The following is a 19,790-nucleotide window of genomic DNA, read 5'->3' as shown; positions in this document are numbered from 1 at the left end:
AAAGTTTCTGCTGAAAATTCGTGTTTATTTCTGTCGAAAATTATTGGTATTATTTCTAAACATTTCTTATATAGTTCTTTAAAGATTTGTAAGTGTTTCTATCAGAATAAGGAAAAGTTTTTTGAGTTGTAGAGTTTAATTCCACTAACCAAACTTATAAATTATTCAAATCGAATCCCAGAATTGTTGAAACATTTCTTTGAAGAAAATAGCAAGAATTTTCAGTGTTTTTTTTTGCAAAGATCTAATCAGATTTTCTTTAATATGATTAAATTCATGACGAATTTTTCTTCCTGGCTTGAATGTATAATTTAAGGTGAAGTCTTAACAAATCCGTAGGTTCCTTATGAAAATTGCAGTGAATATTTGTGGAGAAATTCTTGAAAGATCCTGAAATATTTAAAGTTCAAACAATTTTTGTTTAAATTGGCTAAAAGTTCGTCCGTCAAAGATTATTGCGAAATTTTGCTTGTAATTCTATTCAAAATAAAACAGAAATTCCACCTAGAACTCATTATGGATTTCCGATGAAATTTCTTCAGCAGCTTTTAGTAGAATTTCCGCTAAAAATACCACTATGGATTTTTTGCCTCTTGAAGCTTCACAAAGAGTTCTTAACAATTATTTTGCGCGTACGCCAGAAACACCTCTCGAAGCCGCGTTAGAAATGTTTATGCTCAAGTTCCACAAAAAAAAGAAACTTGGTAGTCAGTTAGCAACTCTATAGATTTCATCAATGAATTTCTTAAAGGACTTTCTCATGAATTTCGACTTGATCAATGATATCTAATACTATGAACACTCTCGGATAAAGCGTTATTTACTTGAATTTCTTTTACAATCGACTTCAGACTAAATTTTCATACAGGCATACCTCGATAGTACGTACACCACCGCTTCGTTTAGTGTACGTACTATCGAAACGTACGTACTATCGAATCACAAATTTTTATTTCAAATTTCAGTTTCAAATCAAAGAATGTTATTTCTAGAACGTCAGGATTGCCAAAAAATTACATGTGGCTTAAGGGTCCGTTTATTAATTTCGTAATTTTGCATGTTTAGGATCCTATCTTTATTGGAAAAATCTTCTTGTGCTCAGGGGATGCTTCGTAGTGGCATCTAGTCTCTGGGAACTTATATTGATTTTATTTGAATCATCTTTTAGGACCATCCAAACTGGTCTAGATATAATTAAATCGATCTAGATCAGTTATATCTTGTTATAGAAACATTCTAGAGGTATTTTCTCCTGCAATATTTATTGCCGTGATATTTTCAAAATCTTCTGAACATTGCTACTTCTAGGACACCTCCCTACGAGAAGGGATTCCTAGAGGTATCCCGGAGCTCTTGGAGGAATCCAGGAATTCTTGGAGGAATTCAAGGAAAAAATATTTGATGAATCTTAGAAAAAAATCCTGTATGAATCTCGGAATGAATTTCTGGAGAAATCCCAGAACGAAATTCCTGAAGAAAACCTGGAAGTCCCGAAAGTATTACAGAAGAAATTCTTGGAGAAGTTTCGGAGGGAATCTCTGGAGAAATCTCTGAAAGAGACCCTGGAATCTCATTAGGAATCGCAGAATAAACTCCTAGAAGAATCCCTAAGGAATCCCTGAAAGAATTGCTGGAGAAATCACGGAACCAACACTTAGAGGAATTTCGGAACTGAAAGAAACTTGATACTTGAATAAATTCCTAAAGCAAGCGAAATGTCTTTCCCCGAATCCCACAATTCGAGTTCACGCAGAAACAACTGAATAAGTAGAGCCTATAGGACGATGCAAGCCGCGGTTGCTAAAGAATTTTTAAGTTTTTGATGTTTTGTGACCTTTTTGTTTACCTTCGGACTTCAAGACATTTCTTCCAGATTTTCTCAAGAAGTCCCCAGAATCCTCCAGGAATTTCATCCGATATTCTCCGAATAGTTTCTTTTAGGGTGTCTCTGGATTTATTTTTTTGGGCTTCCAGATGGTATTCCTGGAAATTCTAGCAATTTCACCAAGAATTTCTCTCGGAGTTCTTTCGGAAATTGTATCAGAAATTCTTACCGAGATTCCTTCAAAAACTCCTTGCAACAATCCGTAACGACTTATTCCTGGAATTTCATACGAGGTTCCTCCCGGAGTATCTTCAGGGAATTCTTCAGGAATTTCTTCTGAAACCCTTCCAGAAATCCTACAAGATCCCTGACAAGAACTTCATTCAGTATTCCTCTAATAGCTTCCCCCGAGATCCCTCCAGAAACTTCTTCCGGGTTTCTTTTTTTGGGGAGCTACTTCTGATTCAAATATTTTTTCTGGGATTCCTACAATAATTTCACCAGGTAATCTTCCTGGGATTTTTCCAGGATTCTTTCCAGACGCTTCTGGAATTCTTTCAGATGTTTGTAATAGAAATCCTCCTGGAGTTCAATATGATTTTTTTTGAGTATTTTGTTTTTGGAATCCCTCATGTAGTTTCTGTAGAATTGGCTTGAATAAACACAGGAAAAGCAACTTAGTTATACAAAGCTCCCTCCTAGAGGAGTTCTAGAATAAGTTTATAGAGAAACCACGGAAGGAATACCCGGAAGACTTTCAGGAAAAATTACTATGGTAATCCTAGAAGGAGTAATGCTGAAGGAATCTCGAAATTAATTTCTACAGAAATCCAGGAAGCTCAGGAAGAATCTCGGGGAACTTCCTGGAACAATCCTGGCAAGATCTTTTGACGGAACTCCAGGCGGAACCACCATCAAGTTATAATACACTCCCCATTTTGAATTCAATCCAACCACTCATGATAAGCTGGCGATTTTTTTAATGCGAGAGCTGACGATTTTTTTAAGTCCGAATCGTAAACAGCAAAGCCACGGAACGTCAAAAACTAAGAACATTTTCTTTAGCCCTTCGCGGCTTGCAGTGCCCTACGGTACTCAAAGTTGTTTACATTTCCGAACTCATGGAAAACGAAAAAAAATAACAAGTAAGTGATTAGAAAACAATGGTTCGGATAAGTAACTTGATGGGTTTGATTCATGTTTTGGAGAGTAATCTTCGCCGAGAAATTTGGTTTTTTTATTACCACACAAAATAGAACCATCATGTGCCTTTTTATTTTATTACAACGTTTTATTGGTAAAGAAAGCGTTTAGTTAATAACTGTGCAAGTGCTTATAGACCACTAAACTGAGAAGCAATCCTCCCCAGTTGGGATGTAACGTCAGAATGATGATGCCAGATATAATGACGGGCAGAAAATATCTCTGTAAAGCGAAGAATACTGCAATCATTAAATCAGACGTATTCGCTCATATCTTTCATTTCGCTACATTTTAAAACTGCTTGATGCATAGGTTCTCAAACTTTTTAGGTGCGCGACCCCCTTTTGCCAGTTGAGGTGCTTTAGGCGACCCACCACAGAAATTCCCTCATTTGTTGTCTGTTACAGTAAATTATTCAACTGACCCTCGCGACCCCCTGGATGAAGGCCGACGAACCCCCTGGGGGGTCGTGACCTACAGTTTAGGAAACCATGGTTTACTGAAAATCCGTGTAATAGGAGTCTGCATAACACAAATTCATAGTATCGGAGTCTGTGCTATACGTCTACTAATGATTCGAACTCATTTTTGTAGATTAAAAAGTAACTAAATTTTGGTGTACGTACTATCGAGGCAAAATGTACGTACTATCGAGGGTACGTACTATCGAGGGTACGCACTAACGAGGGTACGTACTATCGAGGTACGCCTGTATCTGGATAACTGTTATACTTAGATTGCCTTTTTTCTAGTTACGCTAATTCAGCTAGATTAATTTCTCCAATAATTACCCTAATTTATGGAAGAATTTTTCAAATTTTCTGGATTTTTCTACAATGAAAAAAAAAATCCTTTAAAAAGAGGGCCCCCACAACACTGTGGCCCCGGGCCCCCACATTTGTAAATCCGGCCCTGTGGAGGCATGTCTTATGATATGTTTTTCAAAAATGGGTGACACTTGATCCCCCTATGTGAACATGTGAACATTTGAAGGGAAAATAATTCCAGAGTCTTCCTATTCATTTTCTTTTCGAGTTTTCTTGTATTTTCGATGAATATGGAGTGTTTGAAATTGTAAAATTTCCTTGAATTTTTAAGGATATGTCGTATTTTCAAAATGGGGAGACTTGATCCCCATTTTCTTGGTTTGTACTAAAGTTATAATTATCTGATACATTTTATCGTTGAATAGACTAGAATTCCATGTAAATAGAGGCTTTCGATTAGAATTTTATTTTTCACATGTATAATGTATGTGTAATCGTCAAGGGATCAAGTCTCCCCATGTCACCTGTAACTCTGCAATAGATACATTGAAATTGCTCAAATTTGGCCTCATAACATCTTGAGATGTGTTCATTTCACCTACAAAATTTCATGTGGATCGTTGCAGTACTTTTTGTTGTAACGATGAAAGAGTAGAATGTGCGCCATTGAATTTTGTACAGACCCTAGTTTTGCTTGCCAGCGCTGTAACTTTTGAATTTGGCGAGGAAAATGGCTGAAATTTTGAACACAAACCTCTCAATCTACATTTGTTGCATAGGCACAATTTCAAAAAAAATCGATGCACTATCAACAATTTTATAGTCGAAACATGTATTGGGACTGAACGTGATTTTAGCCCCTCAGACAGCAATCAGTCAGCACCCTTTATTGTTTCGATTGTACTATTGAGAGTACTATACCAATAATCATCAAATTTTGCAGGCATAATATACATGTAATCAACTATCTTCTGTCAAAATTTCATGAAAATTGTCAGAGAAATTCAAAATTTATTTATAGGCAAACATCACGCATGAAAAACACGAAAATTTTTCACTAACACTCACCCCTATCAACACCAGTAACTTTCAAACCAATTGATCAAAGTTGATGAAATTTTGCAAGAAAGTGTCTCTATAAGTATCATAACTGCTAACGAAATTTTATTATTATCATCACAGAACTTTGACTTGTAGCGTAAAAGAACCATCTATTATGCGTATGAAAATTGGTCATGATTGTACAAAATGCTTAAAACATCGTCTGTTTGTTTTTCATCCACAGTTAAAAGTAATACGTCGATATTTATGAAATTTGGCACACATAATAAACATACACCAAAGAGTTCTCGGTCAATGATCTGGCCAATTTTACCGATTCATTACAGAGCTACAGCCGTACTTCTGTGTCCCGATTATTGCGGATACAGGCTTTAATGCAATGTACAATCGAAATCACTTGTAGCCAAAACATAGTCGTTTGTCCAGGAGTAGTTTTGGAAAAATTATGCTAGAAGAAAAATATTTTTGATTCCGAGCAAATATGGGGGGAACAAGTCTCCCCAGGGATCAAGTCTCCTCAGTCTCCCCTACAGCGACTAAGTAGTCAATTAGAACGTGGTCGATTTGGTTTTCTGTTTGATGGTCGGGTGATCTCCAGGTGGCTTTGTGGATATCTTTGCGGGGGAAGAAGGTGCTTCTGACTACTATACCACGGGAGGCTGCAAAGTTCACGCATCGCTGGCCGTTATCATTCGATACGGCGTGCAGGCTGTTTCGCCCGATTACTGGTCTGTACATTTCCTCCCTTCCTACCTGCGCGTTCATGTCGCCGACAACGATTTTCATGTCACGCGGCGACCAACCATCGTATGTTTGCTCTAACTGTGCGTAGAACTCTTCATTCTCGTCATTAGGTCTCCTTTCGTGTGGGCAGTGGACGTTGATGATGCTGTAGTTGAAGAAACGGCCCTTAACTCTTAACATGCACATCCTTGCGTTGATCGGCTGCCACTCGATCACACGTTGTTGCATCGTGCCCAACACTATAAATTCTGTTTCCAGTTCATTGGTGGTGCCACAGCTTTGTTAGAAGGTAGCCGCCCGATGCCCGCTTTTCCCTCATTTTGTGTCTAGTCCAACAAAGTTCCTGCAACGCCACGATGTCGAAGTTGCGGGGATGTAGTTTGTCGTAAATTATCCTGTCACATCCTGCGAAACCTAGTGACTTGCAATTCCATGTTCCAAGTTACAATCGTAGTCCTTATTTCGTCGCGTGGGTCTTTGTCGATTGTATCGAGTCGTATTTTCTCCTATGTTATTCGCAATGGGGATTTTTACGGGTGGCTTATTGGGCCTACGCCAACACTCCTGTCTCGTCGGAGGGCCATCCTGCCAGTTCTGTTTAACGTCCCAACCAACACTGGGACGACCACGCTGATGGGGCTACCACCTTGGATATAGCTGGGCGTGGTGCAGTGTTTCTTATTCAGCTGCTGGATGCCAGAACAGACGCTGTTTGAGCGGCACCTCCTTGGTGAACAGACGCTCGAGTCGTACCTCCTCAATCTAGCTGAAGTCAGAAAAACAACAGTGCCCAGGCTGCACTACCAGCTAAGCACACAACTCTTCTAGCGGTCTTTGTCATCGCTTGACCCGTGGAAGCATGAGGTATACCTATAGGAACTTGTGAAGACCAGAGCTATGTTGGACGCTCTCCTCATCGACTCACCGTTTTGCAGCCCCAGGTTTGCATCAACAGTGATCCATTCTTTTCGCTGAGTGCCCAGCTCACCAAGGTTATTCTCGCTGGTTTTAATAAAGGCATTCTTATTAGCCGTCTACACTTCCACCTTTCGGAACATCCACTGCTCGAGTTCCATGTTCGTCAACGAACGATATCTTCACAGATGGATCTTCTAGTCGCAATCCGAGCTTTTCGTCCTGCCGCTGGAGCCGAACAAAACATAGCCGTATCTCGCCGATTAGAAGGAGATGTTCAGATGCGATGTCAACGCAGCGCTTATTCCGGACATCGCCTGCCTCCAGTTTTGGCAGATACAGAAGTGGTCGATTAGTTGTTCAGTATGTTCATCACGAGAGACCCACGTGACGTTATGTACTGGTCGATGGGGAAAGAGCGTGTCCTTAATCACCAAGCTGTAGTTTCCACGAGAATCTGCAAACAGCTTACCGTTTTCGCTTTTTTCACTAAGACCAAGACGTTCCACGCTCTTAGTCCGTGTTATAGGAGCTGATCTTGGCGTTAAAGTCGCCTTACACCCGATTGTCTCATGTTATATGGTAATCCCATATAACATGGGACAATCATACGTGGAACGGCAGTATGGGCAATCCTCGCTGAGACCGGCCCACTATTACACCTTATCTTCAAAAATGTTTAAGGTGGCGTTTTTCTGAAAGTCCTCGCTAAAAAAATAAGGAAAACGCATTTGCTTACTCAAATTTATGGACCCCCCGTTAGTTAGAGCCACAACAATTTTTGCAGACCCCTCGATTTTGGTCAAATGGTGGCTTATTAAAACCGTAATAACTTGAAAGTTTCTCCAAAAACCACCTCAAATTCTGACCAAATCAGATGAGTCTTATGATTTTGTTCAATCCATCGAGTAGTTTTTCATCAAATTCATTTATTATTTGGGGTTGCCATCTTAGGTATAGCTTCCGGCAGAGGAGCATTTCATATTCAGTCGCTGCATGTCAGTACAGCCTGGATTCGCTAGTTGGGTCACGACTGCGCTCCGATAAGCGAATCGTGTTCACTCGTTGGGGCAACTGACAACTGATCAAAGAAACTTTCGAGTTATAACTGTTTAAATGAGCCACCATTTGACCAAAATCGAGGGGTCTGCAAAAATTGTTGTGGCTCTAACTAACGGCAGTCAGGCTGTCGATCAGACTAAGGCCGGGGTGGCCTCTGCTGTACATAGTAGCCGTCTCCATTTCACTCGGTCCATGGCTGTCTGTCTCCAGTTCCGCACTCTACGTAGGGTCCGCAGATCGTCCTCCACTTGGTCGACCCATCTAGCTCGCTGCGCTCCACGTCTTCTTGTACCGGTCGGATGACTATCGAGAACCATTTTTGTCGGGTTGCTATCCGACATCCTGATGACGTGACCCACCCACCATAGCCTCCCGATTTTCGCGGTATGGACAATGATTGGTTCTCTCAGCAGCTGATGCAGCTTGTGGTTCATTCGCCTTCTCCAAGTCCCGTCATCCATCTGCACTCCGCCGTAGATGGTACGCTACACCTTCCCTTCGAAAACTCCAAGGGCGCGTTGCTCCTCTGCACGTAGGGTCCATGATTCGTGCCCATAGAGGACGACCGGTCTAATCAGCGTTTTGTAAGTAGTTAACTTCGTGTTACGGCGAACTTTATTCGATCTTAGAGTTCTGCGGAGTCCAAAGTAAGCACGGTTTCCTGCCACAATGCGCCTCTGAATTTTTCTGCTGGTGTCGTTGTCGGCGGTCACCAGTGAGCCCAAGTACACGAATTCTTCAACCGCCTCGATTTCATCACCGTCGATATGAATTCGGGGTGGCGGGCGCGTTGATTCCTCCCTGGAGCCCTTTGCCATCATGTACTTTGTCTTCGACACATTAATGACTAATCCGATTCGCCTGGCTTCACTCTTTAGTCGAATGTACGTTTCCGCCATCGTCTCAAATTTACGAGCAATAATATTAATATCATCAGTGAAACCAAGCAGCTGAACGGACTTCGTGAAAATCGTTTCACTCGTGTTCATCCCGCTCTTCTAATTACACCCTCTAAAGCAATGTTGAACAGCAAGCACGAAAGACTATCACCTTGCCGTAACGCTCTGCGAGATTCGAAGGGACTCGAGAGTGTCCCTGATACTTGACCTACGCACATCACTCGATCCATCGTCCGTCGTCTTGATCAATCGTATTAGTTTAATCGGGAATTCGTATTGGTGCATAATTTGCCATAGCTGTTCTCGATCGATTGTATCATACGCCGATTTGAAATCGATGAACAAGTGATGTGTGGGCACGTTGTATTCGCGGCATTTCTGCAACACCTGGCGGATGGGTCCGTTGTAGCGCGTTCACCCATGAATCCAGCCTGATATTGCCCCACGAACTCTCTTGCAATCGGTGATAGACGGCGACATAAAATTTGAGAGAGTATCTTGTAGGCCAGGCCTGCCCACCCTTTTGCGGCCGCGGGCCACTGGTGAAACTGCATACCAGTCGACGGGCCAGAAATAAAAATTCGTTAATAATACACTATTTTTTTATATTTTCTGAGCATGGCTAGATAATAGAAAAGAACTTTTTTGCAGTTTAATGTTTCTAATGAAATTTGAAAGGTTTTTTGATTTCTTGCAGAATATTGGAGCTTGACAAAGTATTTAGGAAGTTTCAATAACATGTTTCAATGTAGTATAAGACAGAGCTATTGAATGGCGCAAAAAAATCTCTGAAAGCTTCAAAAATTGTGATTAGATTATTCATGTTTTTTATAAATTAAGTTTATGACGTAATCTTTCTATTTTGTTTTACAATCTCATCACATCAAATATTATTTTATTGTTAAGAATCTTTTACTTCAATTCTGTAGGACACTCAAACCAAATGCTTGCATATTTTTAAATCTTTTAAAAAATTGACAATATATACTCTAAAAAGTCATTCTATTTTTTTGAATTAAAAAAATACATTTCCATTGAAAAAGGAAACTATTCAGAATAATAATATCTCGGGCTTAATTCTATCATTTTTGTCCAATCGTGCCGCGGGCCGCACAAAATGTCCTTGCGGGCCGCATCCGGCCCGCGGGCCGTACGTTGGGCAGCCCTGTGTAGGCAGCGCTCAGTAGTGTGATCGCGCGGTAGTTCCCGCGATCCAACTTGTCGCCCTTTTTGTAGATGGGACACACGATACCTTCCATCCTAACTAACGGGGGTCCATCAATTTGAGTAATCAAATGCATTATCCTAACTTTTTTGGCGAGGACTTGAAAATCGCCACCTTAAGCATTTTGAAAGACAAGGTGTAATAGTGGGCCGGTCTCAGCGAGAGTTACTCATTATCAACGTTAAGATTTAGCGTAGGGCGAATATCGACTCTGAGGAAGTGTGAATCACGAAATCGTTGCGCTCTTCAATGAATAAGATCATTCAGAAGGTCTAGGGTCTAAGATGGACCTAAGATGGAAGGATATGATAGGCAGAGCATATGGCAAGAATACCGCATAGCATCCTTACAGAGATTGGGTTCGCTAGTTATTTGGATGGTGCAAAACTACGTGGAGTGCAGCGTTGGAAATGGGTCAATTGCGAATTGGTAGTATAGGATGATTCCAAAGTTGAAGAGCAGCTGTTGCAAACAAGTCTGTAGAGTTGTTGATTATAAAGACGTTGAACCCAATAAATGAAATCAATGAACAGCTTCAACAATCAAAAATTCTTAAGAATTTTATCGTAAATAGTTAACTGATAGTCACCAAACTATAAAAGAGTTTTCGCTGGTTCTGACGCAGTTCTCAGGAAGTTGAGGTGTATAAAGAAAATATACGTTTCTTTTGCACAGGCTAACGAGTCTGTTTTTCGTTGGCAGTCACTTAGCAGGTGAAGTCAATGCACATCGTTCAACACGTTTGCCTCACTCTCGGCTACGTCTGTCAATGGTCGTGTCCGGGTGTATTTCTTCTTCTTCACTTTCCAAATTAAAAACCTTAAACCACATTGGGCAACCCTCTGGTTCATCCTCCATCAAACCATCAGCCAGAGTTCCATCTCCATTTCTCTCTCCAATCACCTAGTTTCCACAACCGCGCATAATTTGCCTGCAAATTGTTTCTGTTTTATTTTGATTTGAATTTTTGCTGTTCCCTCATCGTTTATTTTTAGCACGTCTGAGCATCATCGCACACACATCCAATACCTACTGACTGCTGAATCGTTTAGCACCGAACGAACTCTCGAACTGTGCGGGAATAAATACTGCTGAAACATCACACATCAGAACTCTGAAAGAATCACACCTCCGCCAGCCGTTAATTACACGCACGCCCGGTTCATCACACTACACAACTTGCAACACCCGTACTTACCGTGCACCGTGAACTTACTGTTATTCATAAATATTCTCAAGAAAGTGCAACGATACATCCTACATCTAGTCATACCCCAAGTGAGCATTGTTGAGCTAACAGGTGATTGTCAGCGTCGTCGCAGATTGAACGTTACACAGCGAGGTGGCTTACAGTTTGACTTCACATTCAGTTTTAAAATTCTATTTGATTGCGTTTTATATTTTCAGTTCAAATGTTATCGATGCTTCATTTGTAAACATATTGGCAATATTGGCGATAGTTCCGAAGGCGAGTACATCTCGAACCGTCCGGGGAGAGCATCCACGCGAGTGCGATCCCAGCCAAGAGAGAAAATGAGGTTTGTTTTCTTATGACTTATGAGTTTTGATTCTATGATTTGTGTTTGCGTGGTGCTGTGCTGGGCAGTTTGTTGAGTACGCCCATAGAATGATGTTCCATAACAAAATTAATAGTGATTAAATGAAAATGAAGACATTTTTATTAACGTTTCAACAATAATACATGTTTTAAAGCTTCCACAATGTAAGATGTATGTAGATGTATAGACGGGCTTGGTGGACTAGTGGTTACCACTTCTGTTTCGTATGCAGAAGGTTCTAGGTTCAGTTCCTGGCCTGTTCCTTCCTTCCTACGTTATATCTTGTTACGGGTATAAATATTTGTTGCAATTATAAGACAGAATATTTTTTTAATGTGTTATAAGATTATTATTCGTTCGTTCTTTGTGTTGTATGTTTCATTTTAACTTATATATATATTCCCATACTTTTAATGCACATTTATAGGGTTCTGGAAAAATAGAGGCCCATGAAATGCAATCCCACTTTGATTGCCGAAATGCCGACTTTCAGGCTATTTCGGGCAGCGGTCAAGTACTAGAGATGTAAACCTTCCCCTGCCACGGACTTCAAGTTGTTAAGCTAAAGTATCGAACCCTGAAACGGGATGCCCGATTAGGATTAGTTTTCCTAGACAAAACCAAGCTATGAACACAGCGACAAATGCTGTGAACTAAAAGGCATACTGCCAACCAAAATACAATTCCAGGATGACTGATGGATCCAAACCAATAAATGATACCTCGTCATCCTGTGATCGGAAGATGTTATCCATCTGGATAAAAGGGCACTTTATGTTGTATGTTGTGCTTTGTCAAATTGTGATGTTCCTAATTTGTGCATTTGTAAGGTTCTTTGTGTATCGTGAAGTGTTAATACTTTGTAATAATTGATCTCTTTTATTTTTGTAACAATCTATTATAATATCCCTTTCGTGACAATTGTGCTGTTGAGCAAATTGAACTGCCACAATAGTGTGCACATACCTTCAAAGTGTGATTACAGCGCAGGGATACGTCGGATCGAATTGAGGTCTTCGGTGCACTTATTACCAGTGTTGAAAAATTCATTTCGTCATATCTAAATTCAATCACCTACAGCTCATTTTAGAAGCTCAACCTGAGAATATGGTATATGAAAAACTTGTGCGGCTAGACCAGTTCTGCAAGAAAGTCATGGAAAAACCGCTATTTTTCGAATATTTAAGGTAAATGTCACGGACTACCTTCAAAAAAATGCGAATGATATTCACGGTGAATATCATTTGGCATTTTTCAAAGGTAGTCCGTGACATTTACCTTAAATATTCGAAAAATAGCGGCTTTTCCGTGACTTTCTTGCAGAACTGGTCTAGCCACACAAGTTTTTCATATATCATATTCTCAGGTTCAGCTTCTAAAATGAGCTGTAGGTGATTGAATTTAGATATGACGGAATGAATTTTTCAGCACTGCTTATTACTTGTAAATGGAGGAATAAGTGCACCGAAGACGTCGAGACGATCCGAGGCAAATGTGCACTTTTATCACACTTTTTAGGCGTACCAAAAAAGTGTGATAGTCCAATTTGAGATGTAGTCTGCAATAACAGTTCCTATTATGTATACTTGCAATTGTTCAAATAAACTTTTGTCTACGTTGCATGTGAGATGTATCACAACAAGTTTAACAAAAATTGGTCGAAATCCGTGAAACATGAAAAAGTTTTATCTGTCGCATATTTTGTATTTGCGATCCAAGGTAACCAAAGGTTGAAATCGAAAGTTGAAGAGCAGTTCTTCCAAATGAGGAACAATAGTTCCCAGTCAACCAGTCATCGTATAAGATGTTATATAAGATGTAAAAGTGGAGGCGATATGCGTACATTTTACATGCGCCTAAATGGAGGCATGTACGCATATGGCCTCCACTTTATCATCTTATGCAACATGTTATACGATGACTGGTTGTCTGGGTTGTTGTTTTATTGGCAAATATAAGAACTTCGGAGAGTCAAAGTTGAGCCATTTGTATGGAAGGTTCGATTTTGGTCGTCTTAGTTTTGTTCTGTTAGTTTTCGCCTAAGGAAGATTTATGAGGCAAAAAACATGGAATAATTGAGAGTTTTTGAAATTTGACAATGTACAAATTCATGCAACGGCTGGCAAAGAAAGCCCTTCAATTAATAACTGTGGAAGTGCTGCTAAGAGTTTAGTCTTGCCTAGTTTGGGTAGTGGCTACGGTTAGGTTAGTTCATATCAATCTTCAGCACAAAAGAACAGCAACGATCAATCTTTGCAGACTTATGCAAAATGGCGCAGCTCATGTGGCGTTAGTCCGAGAACCTTACTTTAGCAAGGGGATTTTCTATCTAGGAAACCTTGTGACTCGCGTGTCATGCCTCGAGCATGTGTGCTTGTCAACAACGCCATCGTTGCTACACTCATCTCTGAACTAACAACTAAAGATGTATGTGCTATCACAATCGATGTATCTGTTGGAAACCTCAACAGGAAATACGTCTATTGTTCGGTTTATTTACCGCACGACGAAGGATCTATGACATTTGGTCGAAAGACATTTGGTCGAATGACGTATGGTCGAATAACATTTGGTCGAAAGTTCGTTTGGTCGAAAGGACATTTGGTCGAATGGACATTTGGTCGAAACCCATTTTGTGGAAGAAGAATCATATGACATTTAGTCGAATGGACAATTCTTCGAATGGATACCTGGCCGAAGGGCACTAACTGATAAAAAGAGATTTGAGTGGAAAATAATATGATAGATTTCGGTATCATAGTTCATATGTTACCGAACTTGTTATAGTATCATATTGGCCAAAACACAACAAATAGTCAACTGAAATAGCGCAAATTGACAAACAATGGCCCTGTAATTTCATTTGCGCGAGATCAACGTATTGTGTATGTCAAAGTGGATATTAGATTTGATGAGCTTTTAGATACAAACCATTTTTTGGATAACTGGTTTTTGAGCGGTAGTTGACAAAAGCAGCGATGCATTTGAACGCGATCCATTTACACTAAAGTTCAAACTTAGCACTCTGCGATCAGAAATATTTGGAAATTTTTCAGTTCAAGATTTCAAACGCGAATGACGATTGAATTACCCGCCAAAATACACCCGCAGAAAGAAAGTATGATACACTGGTATTTGAATTGATAAGGTCAATCTGCGTCACTTTTTCACAGATGTGATTAATCTTGGGCTCGTTAGATTCAGAAACTCATTCAGATTACTGAAAACAGATTCGAGTGAACCGGTCCGATCACTGTGGGTTAAAGACAATCCGGATTTCCAGGAATATGTTTGGTTTGTCAGCTATAAGACCTATAAAAAAATTGCCTCAACCGATAGCCTGACCACTGACCAGTTTTGCCATCATTCTTTCAGTTGATCATTTCAGTAAAGGATTCTCAAGCAGCAATCACTAAAAAATACTTTTTGCAATTACGTGCCATCAGATTGCACTTTTCAATTGCCGAAACTGTGCAGAAATGGCCTACTCTTCTTGACCAGCTCAAGAGTGCCGAAAATTTCTACTTTTCAGCACTTTTAAGAGTGCCGAAAAGTACTACTTTTCAGCACCTTTAAGAGTGCCGAAAAGTACTACTTTTCAGCACTTTTAAGAGTGCCGAAAAGTACTACTTTTCGGCACCTTTGTAATGGTTCACTTTTCACAAGTTTCTTGAAGCACTAATGTTCTTCCTTATACATTTGTCTATTCGATGGCTGCTCCTATGTCTGTTCGGCAGATCGAACCTGAATAGAAGCGATTCCAATTCTGATTTGATCAGCCAAACAGACGTAGTTAGAAGCAGCAGCACAAAAAACGCTCGTTGACGACGCGACTCCGAGTAGTTGTGACACTTATAAACATACCCTGCCTGATTGAAAAAAAAAATGGACTTGTGCGCATGGATGCTTGCACGTGGTTTTAGCTGACACCTCTGTCCGAGCAGTTAGAAATGATCGTACTGAAGGGTATTTTTCATAATTGCAAAAAATGTTTTATGCAATTCAGTATTATAATTTCTATTTTATACTACTCATTTCAGTATCATAATGACTTACTTTTTCGTACCGGTTCATTATGCAACTGAAATGAGTTGCATAATGAAAAATAGTTGCATAATGTTCATTATGCAACTCATTTGAGTTGCATTATGAACATTATGCAACTCAAATGAGTTGTATAATGAAAAAATCATTGCATTTTGTTCGGAATGCGTTGCAAAACTCGATTTTTTCAGCAACTCGTTACATAAATAACTAGTATGAAACGCGTTGCAAAACTCGATTTTTTCAGCACTTGTCGTATTTATCCAACTCAGCAAGCCTCGTTGGATAATCGTACGACTCGTGCTGAAAAAATCATCATTTTGCAACTTGTTGCATAAATAACTATTCTCACACCTAAATCCAACAATATTAGTATGTTAATAGAGTATATTTCAGGAGCTCTGGGTGATCGGACCGGTTTATTCACATGGCATATCAATAGAAAAAGCACATAAGAGTTCAGAGTCACATTGCGATCTGAAAAGCCTTCTTGATCAGCAAAAAACACTGACACTCAATGGCTTCAATGGCTACGTTCTTGTTAAAAAAAACTGAACGCGTTTAAATCATTTCTGGCTCGCGTTCAGTTCAAATACAACACTGCGTCAAAGAACAGCCTTTGTTTAAAAGAAGGAAAAATCTCTGATGAAAAAGTCTGCAGCTACAACATCTTCATACCAAACGGAAGAACAGCTTGTGTTCAAAAAGAGAAATTTCTTCTGAAACATTCAGCAGTTGGTACAAGAAAACACAATGAAATAAATAAACGTGAAAGAATAGCTATACCATTCAAACACAGTACAAATACGAAACTTGAAAGAATGGCCTATGTTCCGCTATGCCGCTAATTGTTGGCAGTGATGCTCATGCTTACCATATAATCTGGGGCAGCTCACACATCAATTTGAGAGGCTCTAGTTTGATGGAATACTTAAGTAGTACAGATCTTGGATTACTTAACACATGCAACCGCCCAACCTTCATGGTATCTGCTAGAGAGGAAGTGTTAGACATAACGCTTTGCTCTAGCAGAATTAGTCACGAGTTAACCAATGGGTATGTGTCAGATGAAGAATCTTTATCTGACCATCGCTACATCTTTTTTGAATATGTGAATGTTACTTCGCAAACTTTGCGTTTCAGGAACCCCCAAGGTCAACCAACTGGGATCTCTTTACCGATTTGGTTGCAGCCAAATTTCATGGATACTCACCATCCATTGACACTCCAAGTGATTTAGATGATGCCGTTGATACTACAACGGGCTTTATCATGGAAGTTTTTGAAGAAGCTTGTCCTCTGCGGTCTGTGAAGACCACAAGAGGAACCCCTTGGTGGAACTCTGATCTGGCGAAGTTTAGGAAACAATGTACAACTTGGAACAGACGACGTTCGGCTGGATCGGAGGCTTACAGGTCGGCTCGCAAGGCCTACCAGAAAGCTCTTCGATCTGCTGAACCATCCGGCTGAAAAACCTTTGTAGGGTACGTGTGCCATCATTAATCTCACGTTCCCATATTCATCTTATTCGAAAACAAGCGATTACGGCACCGATTGATTCCGTTCTTTTTGTTTTCATGCATGCTCACTTCAAACAAAAAATACAAAAATAATAAACAAAACAAATAACGCTCCAATCTTTAGTTTTTCGTAGGATGAAAATGGGAGCCACATGCTTAAGAAGGGAACCAATACCCTACATATGTTTCCAGTTTAAGTGAAGCCAGTCGGTTAAACAAAACCCTTGCAAAATCTAAAGATTTTCAAGTGAACGAACTTCGTTTGCCAAAGGGTGATTTGACTGCCTCTGATGAGGAATGTTTATTCAGTACACACTTTTCCGGATGTGTGGATATTACGTCTTCGGATGAACCTGATGTCTTTTCTTGTAGTTTCCGAGTACTCGGTATACACTTATTAAGTGAAACTGACTTCAGAAACCTGAATCATCTGGACGTTCTGTTTTTCTTGATCAGCTGTGGTAAAAAGCAATAGGCTCTCTTTACGCTTTATGCGCTATCACAGTGCTCTTTTCAGGACGCCATGTGAACCCATTATGGTACGCTTATGCGTGTATGACGATCCTATTCCCTTACCTGTCCTTTCCTCTGCCCCGTCTTTTTTCCTTCCCTTCTCCCTCAGGTAAATGATGAATAGGCTCGTGTTCATATCGATGGCACAAATTTCCCAAATGGAGGAGAACGTGCGCTCTGGAGTGGGGCTTATTTTGCAAAATCTAGTTTTAAAGAGACAAAGAGAAAAAAAACATTAAGTGATTTCACGGAGAAAGAAAATCAAAGAGAGAAATGCATTTGGTGCAGAAAAATACGTTCGACGTGCAAAAGTTACAATCTACCAGCGGGTTCTTAGTTTTCAAAGTTCCCTGACACAAAAAATGTGAATAATATCTGAAGTTACTCTTATTATAATTACATCTCGATAGATCTTTGAAAATATAAAACATCCTTAAGAATTTAGCAAACATTTCGGATTGAAAAGCCGTAGGTTTGGCTAAGTTGGATATTTACCTGACCTGATCAGGCCTGACCTCTGATACATTTTTTGGTTGAAACATTAAAGAAATATGACGAAGATGCTTTATGTAAATGCCAAAGCTAATAATGGAATGTTCATCTTTAGTAACATATGGGGCAACTGCAAAAAAAGGTAAATTCTTAATGATAAATTACTTTATGTTCAATAGATTACTTTCCTTCTTGTTATGGTGCGCATTTGTCCTATAGGTTTCTCTAAAAAACCTTTCGCCACTGTGTGCTGTGACTTCATTCTCGCTCCATCTCTCGCTTCAAACAGATTAGATCACCGGTCGCATTCAGTTCAGAAACTGTCGTTCCTACATATTCTAAGCTCCCTTCGAAGGAGGTTAATTGAATTATCAGTTTGAATATCTCAGTGTTTTTTTCTCGTTTTCTCAATCCAATAAAAAACCAGTGATACCACCAGTGGCATAAGTGACGCTGGAGAGTTTCCCAGCAGCAGCAGCTCCTCCATCCCGGCGACCAGTAGCGAGGACGATAGACTGTTGGGTGAAACTGGGGCAGCGAACGTCGCCGTCGACGAAATGACTGGCGCCAGCAAGGAGCAAAATCCGGAAAAAGTGGAAAATGCACAACTCCAGAGCACCGGCGACAACGTGGGCTCCCTGCTGTACTCCTTCGCCAAGAAGGTGGTGACAGTGGGTATCATTTACTTCGTCGGCTATATGGGCTGGTCGGTGGCATGGTTGATTACGCCGGTCATACTGTCTGTGGCACGCGAGCAGTGGCGCAGCAAGAACGAGACTCGTCGCAATGTGGCCAAAGCATCGGCGATGGCCAGTGATAAAGAGGTCATCCTGGCGCGGCTGGGTGACTTACCTGCCTGGGTGAGTAATGGCTGATGGTTGATGTCAACCATTTTTACCTATATCTATCATCACTCATTATCATCTTCCACGTATCAGAAAATACCGTAACGTGTGACTCGTGTGATTTATTGGGGTTAAATGTGTTAAGTAATATAGCTAACAGCAGTTTGATATCTCGAGCATTACGAGTTGATTCACAAAACTTATACAGTCATCGCAACCGGCATTCATTTCCGAGAGATGATGTATTATAGTAGTTTGATCCAGCTCATATTGATACACTACGGGTATTCGTCTCGTTTCTTATTTTGAAATCTTCATTTTATTCAAAGCATTTCATGATATCGTATGACGTTTCAGAGGACATCATTGATAAGTTGGTTTGAAGTTACATTATATGTTTGTTCTGTGTAAGCAAGAAACGCTTGTTGTCCGCATACTGCTACTGTGGATAATAGAAGCATCGGTGTGTTTAGAGCACGAAAAGTCACCCACCGAAGAAGAGACGAAGGGTCTTTGGGTGTTTGCCCACTTCTTCACACAAACCGAAAACACACAAACAAATATTTGTTGTTTTCTGGAAACATCATAGTACAAAGGAGCATGAGAAGGTGCCCTGTGAAAGGTTTACTTTGCAAAGATAGCTAGAAAGCTCTGCTTTCCTATACTGATCAGCTTGATGACATCATTGATGGTCTTTGCATAGTGTTTTGGGTGAAACTTTTATGGTTATAATAAAATATAACTCTTTTATTATTGGTAGCAGTTAATTTATTGAAAAAGGTCACATATTATTAATCCTCCTTTAGCATTGGGATCCTTTTTGACCCAAACCGTACACTACATCAGCGAGATGCTGCCAACTTGATGCAAAAGGAAGATTAATTCGAGTTTACCGAGCAGCTTAAACATTCCACTAAAATAAAAACAATTGAATTCGACTCCGTTTTGCTCGAAGGCGCCTGAGCATTAAAACCAATGATCACAAAAAAAAACAATTAGGTTCTGAAAACCAAAAGTAAGTTATACATTTCCCGCTGTCAAACAAGGCAGAAACTGTAATCCCATAAACGTCAATGAGTTATTAGAGGCTACTTCGAAAATAGAGGAGAGATTTT

The 19,790-nt window shown here is 40.0% G+C and overlaps 1 protein-coding gene across 9 annotated transcripts in view; it reads left to right on the top strand.

Annotated features, from left to right (window-relative positions):
- Nucleotides 1–19,790, top strand: part of LOC109415069 (extended synaptotagmin-2) — an 82,927-nt gene that overhangs the window by 13,836 nt on the left and 49,301 nt on the right. For 4 of the 9 annotated variants that reach the window (XM_062855977.1, XM_062855983.1, XM_062855976.1 and 1 more), the window contains exons 2-4: nt 10,698–11,044; nt 11,110–11,240; nt 18,258–18,690. In XM_062855977.1, the coding sequence (XP_062711961.1) occupies nt 11,236–11,240; nt 18,258–18,690 (438 nt within the window). In that variant the 5' untranslated portion in view covers nt 10,698–11,044; nt 11,110–11,235. The remainder of the gene's footprint in view (nt 1–10,697; nt 11,045–11,109; nt 11,241–18,257; nt 18,691–19,790) is intronic. The other 5 variants (XM_062855979.1, XM_062855980.1, XM_062855984.1 and 2 more) reach the window with 3 other exon arrangements.

This window comes from Aedes albopictus, chromosome 3, assembly GCF_035046485.1.
Source record: "Aedes albopictus strain Foshan chromosome 3, AalbF5, whole genome shotgun sequence".
Taxonomy (NCBI): Eukaryota; Metazoa; Arthropoda; class Insecta; order Diptera; family Culicidae; genus Aedes; species Aedes albopictus.
This window is presented reverse-complemented; position numbering and strand designations above follow the sequence as displayed.